The following is a 13792-nucleotide window of genomic DNA, read 5'->3' on the forward strand; positions in this document are numbered from 1 at the left end:
TGAAGAGGAGAGAGAGAGGTGGAGGAAGAGGAGAGAGAGATGTGGTGGATGAAGAGGAGAGAGAGATGTGGAGGAAGAGGAGGGGAGAGATGAGGTGGAGGAAGAGGAGGGGAGAGAGATGAGGTGGATGAAGAGGAGAGAGAGAGGTGGAGGAAGAGGAGAGAGAGATGTGGAGGAGGAAGAGGAGAGGGGAGAGGAGAGGTGGAGGAAGAGGAGAGAGAGATGAGGTGGAGGAAGATGAGAGAGATGAGGTGGAGGAAGAGGAGCGAGAGATGAGGTGGAGGAAGAGGAGAGGTGGAGGAAGAGGAGAGAGAGATGCGGTGGAGGAAGAGGAGAGAGAGATGAGGTGGAGGAAGAGGGGAGAGATGAGGTGGAGGAAGAGGAGGGGAGAGAGATGAGGGGGATGAAGAGGAGAGAGAGAGGTGGAGGAAGAGGAGAGAGAGATGTGGAGGAAGAGGAGAGGAGAGATGAGATGGAGGAAGAGGAGGGGAGAGAGATGAGGTGGATGAAGAGGAGAGATGAGAGGTGGAGGAAGAGGAGAGGAGAGATGAGATGGAGGAAGAGGAGGGGAGAGATGAGTTCGATGAAGAGGAGAGAGATGTGGAGGAAGAGGAGGGGAGAGATGAGGTGGAGGAAGAGGAGAGAGATGAGGTGGAGGGAGAGGAGAGGAGAGATGAGAGGGGGAGGAAGAGGAGAGGAGAGATGAGGTGGAGGAAGAGGAGGGGTTGAGATGAGGTGGAGGAAGAGGAGGGGAGAGAGAAATGTGGAGGAAGAGGAGGGGAGAGATGAGGTGGATGAAGAGGAGAGAGAGATGTGGAGGAAGAGGAAGGGAGAGATGAGGTGGAGGAAGAGTAGAGGAGAGAGATGAGGTGGAGGGAGAGAAGAGGAGAGATGAGGTGGATGAAGAGGAGAGAGAGAGGTGGAGGAAGAGGAGAGAGAGATGTGGTGGATGAAGAGGAGAGAGAGATGTGGAGGAAGAGGAGGGGAGAGATGAGGTGGAGGAAGAGGAGGGGAGAGAGATGAGGTGGATGAAGAGGAGAGAGAGAGGTGGAGGAAGAGGAGAGAGAGATGTGGAGGAGGAAGAGGAGAGGGGAGAGGAGAGGTGGAGGAAGAGGCGAGAGAGATGAGGTGGAGGAAGATGAGAGAGATGAGGTGGAGGAAGAGGAGCGAGAGATGAGGTGGAGGAAGAGGAGAGGTGGAGGAAGAGGAGAGAGAGATGAGGTGGAGGAAGAGTAGAGGAGAGAGATGAGGTGGAGGGAGAGGAGAGGAGAGATGAGGTGGATGAAGAGGAGAGAGAGAGGTGGAGGAAGAGGAGAGAGAGATGTGGTGGATGAAGAGGAGAGAGAGATGTGGAGGAAGAGGAGGGGAGAGATGAGGTGGAGGAAGAGGAGGGGAGAGAGATGAGGTGGATGAAGAGGAGAGAGAGAGGTGGAGGAAGAGGAGAGAGAGATGTGGAGGAGGAAGAGGAGAGGGGAGAGGAGAGGTGGAGGAAGAGGAGAGAGAGATGAGGTGGAGGAAGATGAGAGAGATGAGGTGGAGGAAGAGGAGCGAGAGATGAGGTGGAGGAAGAGGAGAGAGAGATGCGGTGGAGGAAGAGGAGAGAGAGATGAGGTGGAGGAAGAGGTGAGAGATGAGGTGGAGGAAGAGGAGGGGAGAGAGATGATGGGGATGAAGAGGAGAGAGAGAGGTGGAGGAAGAGGAGAGAGAGATGTGGAGGAGGAAGAGGAGAGGGGAGAGGAGAGGTGGAGGAAGAGGAGAGAGATATGAGGTGGAGGAAGATGAGAGAGAGAGATGAGGTGGAGGAAGAGGAGAGAGAGATGAGGTGGAGGAAGAGGAGAGGTGGAGGAAGAGGAGAGAGAGATGAGGCGGAGGAAGAGGAGAGAGAGATGAGGTGGAGGGAGAGGAGAGGAGAGGAGAGATGAGGTGGAGGAAGAGGAGAGATGCGGAAGAGGAGAGATGAGGTGGAGGAAGAGGAGAGGAGAGATGAGGAAGAGGGAGAGGAGAGATGCGGAAGAGGAGAGGAGAGATGAGGTGGAGGAAGAGGAGAGAGAGATGAGGTGGAGGAAGAGGAGAGGAGAGATGAGGTGGAGGAAGAGGAGGGAGAGATGTGGTGGAGGAAGAGGAGAGAGAGATGAGGTGGAGGAAGAGGAGAGGAGAGATGAGGTGGAGGAAGAGGAGAGATACGGAAGAGGAGAGATGAGGTGGAGGAAGAGGAGGGAGAGATAAGGTGGAGGAAGAAGAGAGATGCGGAAGAGGAGAGGAGAGATGAGGTGGAGGAAGAGGAGGGAGAGATGAGTTGGATGAAGAGGAGAGAGAGCTGGAGGAAGAGGAGAGGAGAGGTGGATGAAGAGGAGAGAGATGAGGTGGAGGAAGAGGAGGGGAGATAGATGAGGTGGATAAAGAGGAGAGAGAGAGGTGGAGGAAGAGGAGAGAGAGATGTGGAGGAGGAAGAGGAGAGGGGAGAGGTGTAGGAATAGGAGAGAGAGATGAGGTGGAGGAAGATGAGAGAGAGAGATGAGGTGGAGGAAGAGGAGAGAGAGATGAGGTGGAGGAAGAGGAGAGAGAGATGAGGTGGAGGAAGAGGAGAGGAGAGATGATGTGGAGGAAGAGGAGAGGACAGATGAGGTGGAGGAAGAGGAGTGGAGAGATGAGGTGGAGGAAGAGGAGAGGAGAGAGATGAGGTGGAGGGAGAGGAGAGGAGAGATGAGAGGTGGAGGAAGAGGATAGGAGAGATGAGGTGGAGGAAGAGGAGGGGAGAGATGAGGTGGAGGAAGAGAAGGGAGAGAGTTGAGGTGGATGAAGAGGAGAGATGAGTGGTGGAGGAAGAGGAGAGGAGAGATGAGATGGAGGAAGAGGAGGGGAGAGAGATGAGGTGGATGAAGAGGAGAGATGAGAGGTGGAGGAAGAGGAGAGGAGAGATGAGATGGAGGAAGAGGAGGGGAGAGATGAGTTCGATGAAGAGGAGAGAGATGTGGAGGAAGAGGAGGGGAGAGATGAGGTGGAGGAAGAGGAGAGAGATGAGGTGGAGGGAGAGGAGAGGAGAGATGAGAGGGGGAGGAAGAGGAGAGGAGAGATGAGGTGGAGGAAGAGGAGGGGTTGAGATGAGGTGGAGGAAGAGGAGGGGAGAGAGAAATGTGGAGGAAGAGGAGGGGAGAGATGAGGTGGATGAAGAGGAGAGAGAGATGTGGAGGAAGAGGAGGGGAGAGATGAGGTAGAGGAAGAGTAGAGGAGAGAGATGAGGTGGAGGGAGAGGAGAGGAGAGATGAGGTGGATGAAGAGGAGAGAGAGAGGTGGAGGAAGAGGAGAGAGAGATGTGGTGGATGAAGAGGAGAGAGAGATGTGGAGGAAGAGGAGGGGAGAGATGAGGTGGAGGAAGAGGAGGGGAGAGAGATGAGGTGGATGAAGAGGAGAGAGAGAGGTGGAGGAAGAGGAGAGAGAGATGTGGAGGAGGAAGAGGAGAGGGGAGAGGAGAGGTGGAGGAAGAGGAGAGAGAGATGAGGTGGAGGAAGATGAGAGAGATGAGGTGGAGGAAGAGGAGCGAGAGATGAGGTGGAGGAAGAGGAGAGGTGGAGGAAGAGGAGAGAGAGATGCGGTGGAGGAAGAGGAGAGAGAGATGAGGTGGAGGAAGAGGGGAGAGATGAGGTGGAGGAAGAGGAGGGGAGAGAGATGAGGGGGATGAAGAGGAGAGAGAGAGGTGGAGGAAGAGGAGAGAGAGATGTGGAGGAAGAGGAGAGGAGAGATGAGATGGAGGAAGAGGAGGGGAGAGAGATGAGGTGGATGAAGAGGAGAGATGAGAGGTGGAGGAAGAGGAGAGGAGAGATGAGATGGAGGAAGAGGAGGGGAGAGATGAGTTCGATGAAGAGGAGAGAGATGTGGAGGAAGAGGAGGGGAGAGATGAGGTGGAGGAAGAGGAGAGAGATGAGGTGGAGGGAGAGGAGAGGAGAGATGAGAGGGGGAGGAAGAGGAGAGGAGAGATGAGGTGGAGGAAGAGGAGGGGTTGAGATGAGGTGGAGGAAGAGGAGGGGAGAGAGAAATGTGGAGGAAGAGGAGGGGAGAGATGAGGTGGATGAAGAGGAGAGAGAGATGTGGAGGAAGAGGAGGGGAGAGATGAGGTGGAGGAAGAGTAGAGGAGAGAGATGAGGTGGAGGGAGAGAAGAGGAGAGATGAGGTGGATGAAGAGGAGAGAGAGAGGTGGAGGAAGAGGAGAGAGAGATGTGGTGGATGAAGAGGAGAGAGAGATGTGGAGGAAGAGGAGGGGAGAGATGAGGTGGAGGAAGAGGAGGGGAGAGAGATGAGGTGGATGAAGAGGAGAGAGAGAGGTGGAGGAAGAGGAGAGAGAGATGTGGAGGAGGAAGAGGAGAGGGGAGAGGAGAGGTGGAGGAAGAGGCGAGAGAGATGAGGTGGAGGAAGATGAGAGAGATGAGGTGGAGGAAGAGGAGCGAGAGATGAGGTGGAGGAAGAGGAGAGGTGGAGGAAGAGGAGAGAGAGATGAGGTGGAGGAAGAGTAGAGGAGAGAGATGAGGTGGAGGGAGAGGAGAGGAGAGATGAGGTGGATGAAGAGGAGAGAGAGAGGTGGAGGAAGAGGAGAGAGAGATGTGGTGGATGAAGAGGAGAGAGAGATGTGGAGGAAGAGGAGGGGAGAGATGAGGTGGAGGAAGAGGAGGGGAGAGAGATGAGGTGGATGAAGAGGAGAGAGAGAGGTGGAGGAAGAGGAGAGAGAGATGTGGAGGAGGAAGAGGAGAGGGGAGAGGAGAGGTGGAGGAAGAGGAGAGAGAGATGAGGTGGAGGAAGATGAGAGAGATGAGGTGGAGGAAGAGGAGCGAGAGATGAGGTGGAGGAAGAGGAGAGAGAGATGCGGTGGAGGAAGAGGAGAGAGAGATGAGGTGGAGGAAGAGGTGAGAGATGAGGTGGAGGAAGAGGAGGGGAGAGAGATGATGGGGATGAAGAGGAGAGAGAGAGGTGGAGGAAGAGGAGAGAGAGATGTGGAGGAGGAAGAGGAGAGGGGAGAGGAGAGGTGGAGGAAGAGGAGAGAGATATGAGGTGGAGGAAGATGAGAGAGAGAGATGAGGTGGAGGAAGAGGAGAGAGAGATGAGGTGGAGGAAGAGGAGAGGTGGAGGAAGAGGAGAGAGAGATGAGGCGGAGGAAGAGGAGAGAGAGATGAGGTGGAGGGAGAGGAGAGGAGAGGAGAGATGAGGTGGAGGAAGAGGAGAGATGCGGAAGAGGAGAGATGAGGTGGAGGAAGAGGAGAGGAGAGATGAGGAAGAGGAAGAGGAGAGATGCGGAAGAGGAGAGGAGAGATGAGGTGGAGGAAGAGGAGAGAGAGATGAGGTGGAGGAAGAGGAGAGGAGAGATGAGGTGGAGGAAGAGGAGGGAGAGATGTGGTGGAGGAAGAGGAGAGAGAGATGAGGTGGAGGAAGAGGAGAGGAGAGATGAGGTGGAGGAAGAGGAGAGATACGGAAGAGGAGAGATGAGGTGGAGGAAGAGGAGGGAGAGATAAGGTGGAGGAAGAAGAGAGATGCGGAAGAGGAGAGGAGAGATGAGGTGGAGGAAGAGGAGGGAGAGATGAGTTGGATGAAGAGGAGAGAGAGCTGGAGGAAGAGGAGAGGAGAGGTGGATGAAGAGGAGAGAGATGAGGTGGAGGAAGAGGAGGGGAGATAGATGAGGTGGATAAAGAGGAGAGAGAGAGGTGGAGGAAGAGGAGAGAGAGATGTGGAGGAGGAAGAGGAGAGGGGAGAGGTGTAGGAATAGGAGAGAGAGATGAGGTGGAGGAAGATGAGAGAGAGAGATGAGGTGGAGGAAGAGGAGAGAGAGATGAGGTGGAGGAAGAGGAGAGAGAGATGAGGTGGAGGAAGAGGAGAGGAGAGATGATGTGGAGGAAGAGGAGAGGACAGATGAGGTGGAGGAAGAGGAGTGGAGAGATGAGGTGGAGGAAGAGGAGAGATACGGAAGAGGAGAGATGAGGTGGAGGAAGAGGAGGGAGAGATGAGGTGGAGGAAGAAGAGAGATGCGGAAGAGGAGAGGAGAGATGAGGTGGAGGAAGAGGAGGGAGAGATGAGTTGGATGAAGAGGAGAGAGAGCTGGAGGAAGAGGAGAGGAGAGGTGGATGAAGAGGAGAGAGATGAGGTGGAGGAAGAGGAGGGGAGATAGATGAGGTGGATGAAGAGGAGTGAGAGAGGTGGAGGAAGAGGAGAGAGAGATGTGGAGGAGGAAGAGGAGAGGGGAGAGGAGAGGTGTAGGAATAGGAGAGAGAGATGAGGTGGAGGAAGATGAGAGAGAGATGAGGTGGAGGAAGAGGAGAGGTGGAGGAAGAGGAGACAGAGATGAGGTGGAGGAAGAGGAGAGGAGAGATGAGGTGGAGGAAGAGGAGAGGAGAGATGAGGAAGAGGAAGGGGAGAGATGCGGAAGAGGAGAGGAGAGATGAGGTGGAGGAAGAGGAGGGAGAGATGCGGTGGAGGAACAGGAGAGGAGAGATGAGGTGGAGGAAGAGGAGGGAGAGATGAGGTGGAGGAAGAGGAGGGAGAGATGAGGTGGAGGAAGAGGAGAGGAGAGATGAGGTGGAGGAAGAGGAGAGATACGGAAGAGGAGAGGAGAGATGAGCTGGAGGAAGAGGAGAGGAGAGATGAGGAGGTGGAGAGAGAGCTGAGGAGAAGGAGAGATAGATGAGGTGGAGGAAGAGGAGAGGAGAGGTGGATGAAGAGGAGAGAGATGAGGTTGAGGAAGAGGAGGGAGAGATGAGGTGGAGGAAGAGGAGAGAGAGATGAGGTGGAGGAAGAGGAGAGAGATAAGGTGGAGGAAGAGGAGAGGAGAGGTGGAGGAAGAGGAGAGAGATGAGGTGGAGGAAGAGGAGGGAGAGATGAGGTGGAGGAAGAGGAGAGGAGAGAGAGAGGTGGAGGAAGAGGAGAGGTTGTCTCACCAAAGTCTGGCGTGTCCCTCTTCATCTCCTCCAGAAACACCACCGTCTTCCTCACAACAGAGCCGTAGCTGTACCCTGTACCACACACACACACACACACACACACACACACACACACACACACACACACACACACACACACAGTTTATAGTTAGAGGTGGTATGTGTGTTGGGCTGTGATGTGCGTGTGCGTGCGGGAGGGGGCGGTGATCACCTTTTTCCAGTCCTTCCATGACCTGCAGCCTGATGATGTCACCTTTATGGAAAGCGAGGAGAGAACGATCGTCTGTCACCAAGTTACGCTCCGCTACCACGTACTGGGAGTCCTGGAGGAGGAGGAGGGGAGGAGAGGGGGAGGAGAGGGGGAGGAGGGGAGAGGAGGAGGGGAGAGGGAGGAGGAGGGGGAGGAGAGGAGAGGGGGAGGGGACAGGAGGAGGAGGGGAGAGGAGGAGGAGGGGAGAGGGAGAGGGAGAGGGGGAGGAGGAGAGGAGGAGAGAGGGGGAGATGGGGAGGAGGGGGGAGGGGAGGGGGAGGAGGGGGGGGGAGGGGAGGGGGGGAGAGGAGGTGGGAGGGAAGAAGAGGAGGGGAGACAAGGAGGAGGAGGGAGGGAAGAGGAGGGGAGAGGGAGAGGGAGAAGGGAGGGAAGAGGAGGAGGGGAGAGGGGGAGGAGGGAGGGAAGAGGAGGAGGGGAGAGGGGGAGGAGGGAGGTAAGAGAGAGGGGGGAGAGATGGAGGGGGGTAATTTGTATTTCCGGTAACTAAATAACAAATCAACGTATCAGAGATCTTAAATAGTAGAGCCACATTCCATTGTATTTGATAAACTACGTGGTGTTTATACTTAACTTGGCTACTAACCAAAAAAAACACAGTTTTGCATAAATTACCAAATGCAATGTTTTTTTTATTTTACATTTCCCCTTTTCCACAGAACTGAAGCTGTAGGAGGAGGGTACAATGTATACGTTTATATTCAGACCTTGTAAAATACAGTAACCCTGGATTACATTTTAGTCATTTTAGCAGACGCTCTTATCCAGAGCGACTTACAGTAGTGAATGCATACATTTCATAATTTTTTAACATTTATTTGTTAAAAAAAAATAAAAATCCCCATACTGGTCCCTCGTGGGAATCAAACCCACAACCCTGGTGTTGCAAACACCATGCTCTACCAACTGAGCCACACGGGACCGGATAGATGGCAGTACCATTTTAACGTCCATGCCCATTAGCATGCATGAAGTGTGTACCTGTCACAGTTGTCGTAAGGAAGAAGCGGACCAAAGTGCTGCGTGTGTGTCGTTCCACATTTTATTTACATTGTGAAACTATGCGATACATAAACTCCCTGTGGCTCAGTTTGTAGAGCATGGTGTGTGGAATGCCAGGGTTGTGGGTTCGATTCCCACGGGGGACCAGTACAAAAAAAAAATGCATGAAAATGAAATGTATGCATTCACTACTGTAAGTCGCTCTGGATAAGAGCATCTGCTAAATGACTAAAATGTAAATGTAATAAATAAATGTAAATGTAATAAAGAACAAAACAACAAACTGTGACGCAGAGGTGAAACATACACTAACTCAAAAACAATCTCCCACAAACCCAGGTAGAAAAAAAAACCCTACTTAAGTATGATCTCCAATTAGAGACAATGATGACCAGCTGCCTCTAATTGGAGATCATCCCAAACAAAACCCCAACATAGAAATACAAAACTAGACCCTGACAAAATACAAAAACCCCTGCTCTCACGCCCTGACCTACTCTACCCTAGAAAATAACATCTTTCTTTGGTCAGGACGTGACAGTACCTTCTTGATGTCAGTAATAAAGTAGTTTTGTGTTAGTATTAAGTATTGTGAGTGTTTACCTTCTTGATCTCAGTGATGAAGTCGTCCACCATGTGTTTGACCTGCGGAGCCTTGGCTGAGAACAAAATCAGCTTCTCATTGGTCAGATGAAACTCCAGCATGTTCTCTGACTGTACGGTCAAAAAAAGGATGTCCGCGTAGCTACGGAGACAGAGAGACAACGTAACTACGGAGACAGAGAGACAACGTAACTATGGAGACAGAGAGACAAGGTAACTATGGAGACAGAGAGACAATGTAACTACGGAGACAGAGAGACAACATATATACGGAGACAGAGAGACAACGTAGCTACGGACACAGAGAGACTATGGAGACAGATACAACGTAACTACGGAGACAGAGAGATAACGTAACTACAGAGACAGAGAGACAACGTAGCTACGGACACAGAGAGACTATGGAGACAGATACAACGTAACTACGGAGACCAGAGAGATAACGTAACTACAGAGACAGAGAGACAACGTAGCTACGGACACAGAGAGACTATGGAGACAGATACAACGTAACTACAGAGACAGAGAGATAACGTCACTACAGAGACAGAGAGACAACGTAACTACGGAGACAGAGAGACAACGTAGCTATGGAGACAGAGAGACAACGTAGCTATGGAGACAGAGAGACAACGAAACTACGGAGACAGAGAGACAACGTAACAACGGAGACAGAGAGACAACGTAACTATTGAGACACATAAAGACAGAATAACTACGGACAAAGAGACATAAACAAAATAGACGAAGACACAGGAACAGGTGTACCTACTGTAATTTTTGCCAATATTTTGGCATCACAACCTAAGATTGTGATCAGGGCACCAGTTTGTTTACAAACATTCTCTCTTTAGATTTAAAAACAATATGAATAATAAACCAAAAAAAGCAGTATGTACATGAAAGGTCGTAGCAGGGTTAGAGGTACGTAGTGTAAGGTAGTAGTAGGGTTACAGGAACGTAGTGTAAGGTAGTAGTAGGGTTAGTGTTAGGGTTAGAGGTACGTAGTTTAAGGTAGTAGTAGAGTTAGAGGAACGTAGTGTAAGGTAGTAGTAGGGTTAGTGTTAGGGTTAGAGGTACGTAGTGTAAGGTAGTAGTAGGGTTAGAGGAACGTAGTGTAAGGTAGTAGTAGAGTTAGAGGAACGTAGTGTAAGGTAGTAGTAGGGTTAGTGTTAGGGTTAGAGGTACGTAGTGTAAGGTAGTAGTAGAGTTAGAGGTACGTAGTAAAGGTAGTAGTAGGGTTAGAGGTACATAGTGTAAGGTAGTAGTAGGGTTAGAGGTACGTAGTGTAAGGTAGTAGTAGAGTTAGAGGAACGTAGTGTAAGGTAGTAGTAGGGTTAGGGTTAGAGGTATGTAGTGTAAGGTAGTAGTAGGGTTAGAGGTACGTAGTGTAAGGTAGTAGTAGGGTTAGAGGTACGTAGTGAAAGGTAGTTGTAGGGTTAGAGGTACGTAGTGTAAGGTAGTAGTAGGGTTAGAGGTACGTAGTGTAAGGTAGTAGTAGGGTTAGAGGTACATAGTGTAAGGTAGTAGTAGGGTTAGAGGTACGTAGTGTAAGGTAGTAGTAGGGTTACAGGAACGTAGTGTAAGGTAGTAGTAGGGTTAGAGGTACGTAGTGTAAGGTAGTAGTAGAGTTAGAGGAACGTAGTGTAAGGTAGTAGTAGGGTTAGAGGTACGTAGTGTAAGGTAGTAGTAGGGTTAGTGTTAGGGTTAGAGGTACGTAGTGTAAGGTAGTAGTAGAGTTAGAGGTACGTAGTGTAAGGTAGTAGTAGGGTTAGAGGTACGTAGTGTAAGGTAGTAGTAGAGTTAGAGGTACGTAGTGTAAGGTAGTAGTAGGGTTAGAGGTACGTAGTGTAAGGTAGTAGTAGGGTTAGTGTTAGGGTTAGAGGTACGTAGTGTAAGGTAGTAGTAGGGTTAGAGGAACGTAGTGTAAGGTAGTAGTAGGGTTAGAGGTACATAGTGAAAGGTAGTAGTAGGGTTAGAGGAACGTAGTGTAAGGTAGTAGTAGAGTTAGAGGTACGTAGTGTAAGGTAGTAGTAGGGTTAGAGGAACGTAGTGTAAGGTAGTTGTAGGGTTAGAGGAACGTAGTGTAAGGTAGTAGTAGGGTTAGAGGAACGTAGTGTAAGGTAGTAGTAGAGTTAGAGGTACGTAGTGTAAGGTAGTAGTAGGGTTAGAGGAACGTAGTGTAAGGTAGTTGTAGGGTTAGAGGTACGTAGTGTAAGGTAGTAGTAGGGTTAGAGGTACGTAGTGTAAGGTAGTAGTAGGGTTAGAGGTACGTAGTGTAAGGTAGTAGTAGGGTTAGAGGTACGTAGTGTAAGGTAGTAGTAGGGTTAGAGGTACGTAGTGAAAGGTAGTAGTAGGGTTAGAGGTACGTAGTGAAAGGTAGTAGTAGGGTTAAAGGTACGTAGTGTAAGGTAGTAGTAGGGTTAGTGTTAGGGTTAGAGGTACGTAGTGTAAGGTAGTAGTAGGGTTAGAGGAACGTAGTGTAAGGTAGTAGTAGGGTTAGTGTTAGGGTTAGAGGTACGTAGTGTAAGGTAGTAGTAGGGTTAGAGGAACGTAGTGTAAGGTAGTAGTAGGGTTAGAGGTACGTAGTGTAAGGTAGTAGTAGGGTTAGAGGTACGTAGTGTAAGGTAGTAGTAGGGTTAGAGGTACGTAGTGTAAGGTAGTAGTAGGGTTAGAGGTACGTAGTGTAAGGTAGTAGTAGGGTTAGAGGAACGTAGTGTAAGGTAGTAGTAGGGTTAGAGGTACGTAGTGTAAGGTAGTAGTAGAGTTAGAGGTTCGAAGTGTAAGGTAGTAGTAGGGTTAGAGGAACGTAGTGTAAGGTAGTAGTAGGGTTAGAGGTACGTAGTGTAAGGTAGTAGTAGAGTTAGAGGTTCGAAGTGTAAGGTAGTAGTAGAGTTAGAGGTACGTAGTAAAGGTAGTAGTAGGGTTAGAGGTACATAGTGTAAGGTAGTAGTAGGGTTAGAGGTACGTAGTGTAAGGTAGTAGTAGAGTTAGAGGTACGTAGTAAAGGTAGTAGTAGGGTTAAAGGTACGTAGTGTAAGGCAGTAGTAGGGTTAGAGGAACGTACGTGTAATGTCGTAGGACTCTGAAGTAGTCCGACTCTTTAGTGCTGCTCTTCACTGTCTTCAGGAGCTTCATCCCAGTGTGAGAAACGGACAACACCTGTACACCTGTACCTGCACTACCCTACACACACACACACACACACACACACACACACACACACACACACACACACACACACACACACACACACACTTGTAAGATAAACGGTGATGGATTAAACTATACTGACATTACACACATAAATGAGAGGTCAAACACACACACAGGACACGCAACAGGAAGTCATGTCGTAGAACAGGAAATCATGTGGTACAACAGAAAGTAATGTGATGCAACAGGAAGTCATGTGGTAGAACAGGAAGTCATGTGGTGCAACAGGAAGTCATGTGGTGCAACCGGAAGTCACGTGATGCAACAGGAAGTCATGTGATGCAACAGGAAGTCATGTGGTGCAACAGGAAGTCATGTGATGCAAAATAAGTAATGTGGTACAACAGGAAGTCATGTGTTACAACATGAAGTCATGTGGTTCAACAGGAAGTCATGTGATGCAAAAAGAAGTCATATGGTACAACATGAAGTCATGTGGTTCAACAGGAAGTCATGTGATGCAACAGGAAGTCAATTGGTTTAACAGGAAGTCATGTGGTGCAACATGAAGTCATGTGACTCACAGAGGCAGGAAATAGGCATGAAAAATAAATATCCCAGGATTCTTTGGCTACTGTGACAACTGCCTTCTTCACCTCCTCGTCCACTGTGTCCGTGTTACGCTCGACGCCATGTTTCTCTGTTAGACACAGTTCCGTTTTTACATGTTAGTAATTCAGTGGACGCTCTTACCCAGGAGCAACTCGCAGTACTGAGGGCGTACATTTTCATACTGGTCCCAGGTGGGAATCAAACCCACAATCCTGGTGTTGCGAGTGCCGTGCTCTACCAACTGAACCACACAGGATTTAAACAGTAAGGAAATGAATTGTCAGTGAACATACAAATGTATTCCCTTTCACCCAGAGCAGTGTGGGTAATGTATTTACTCACCAAACAGAGACTTCATCTTCATTCTCTCCTGATTGGAGATTCTAACACACGCCGGAGACAGAGTGTCATTTACTATCTGGAGAGGAGGAGAGGAGAGGAGAGAGAGGAGAGAGGAGGAGAGAGGAGGAGAGGAGAGAGAGGAGAGATGAGGAGAGGAGAGAGAGGAGAAGAGAAGAGAGGAGAAGAGAGGAGAAGAGAGAGGAGGAGAGGGATGAGGAGAGAGTAGAGAAGAGGAGAGAGGTTACATTAAGAACATATATATGATAACAGTATTACAGGAATATGATAACAGTGTTACAGGAATATCATAACAGTGTTACAGGAATATGATAGGAGTGATACAGGAATATGATAATGGTATTACAGGAATATGATAACGGTATTACAGGAATATGATAACAGTATTACAGGAATATGATAACAGTGTTACAGGAATATGATAACAGTGATATGAATATGATAAAAGTGTTACAGGAATATGATAACAGTATTACAGGAATATGATAACAGTATTACAGGAATGTGATAACAGTTATACAGGAATATGATAACAGTGATACAGGAATATGATAACAGTGTTACAGGAATATGATAACAGTGTTACAGGAATATGATAACAGTAATACAGGAATATGATAACAGTGTTACAGGAATATGATAACAGTATTACAGGAATATGATAACAGTATTACAGGAATGTGATAACAGTGATACAGGAATATGATAACAGTGATACAGGAATATGATAAGTGTTACAGGAATATGATAACAGTGATACAGGAATATGATAACAGTGTTACAGGAATATGATAACAGTGATACAGGAATATGATAACAGTGATACAGGAATATGATAACAGTGTTACAGGAATATGATAACAGTGTTACAGGA

At 49.2% G+C, this 13792-nt stretch overlaps 1 protein-coding gene across 1 annotated transcript in view; it reads right to left on the reverse strand.

Annotated features, from left to right (window-relative positions):
- Positions 1–13792, reverse strand: part of LOC106592580 (unconventional myosin-XV) — a 274787-nt gene that overhangs the window by 64222 nt on the left and 196773 nt on the right. Inside the window, exons 41-46 of the mRNA XM_045692035.2 lie at positions 12901–12976; positions 12531–12646; positions 11858–11976; positions 8791–8932; positions 7129–7240; positions 6915–6989 (exon numbers count right to left, since the gene is read on the reverse strand). Of these exons, the coding sequence (XP_045547991.2) occupies positions 6915–6989; positions 7129–7240; positions 8791–8932; positions 11858–11976; positions 12531–12646; positions 12901–12976 (640 nt within the window). The remainder of the gene's footprint in view (positions 1–6914; positions 6990–7128; positions 7241–8790; positions 8933–11857; positions 11977–12530; positions 12647–12900; positions 12977–13792) is intronic.

The sequence above is a fragment of the Salmo salar genome, chromosome 12 (genome assembly GCF_965601325.2).
Source record: "Salmo salar chromosome 12, fSalSal1, whole genome shotgun sequence".
Classification (NCBI taxonomy): domain Eukaryota; kingdom Metazoa; phylum Chordata; class Actinopteri; order Salmoniformes; family Salmonidae; genus Salmo; species Salmo salar.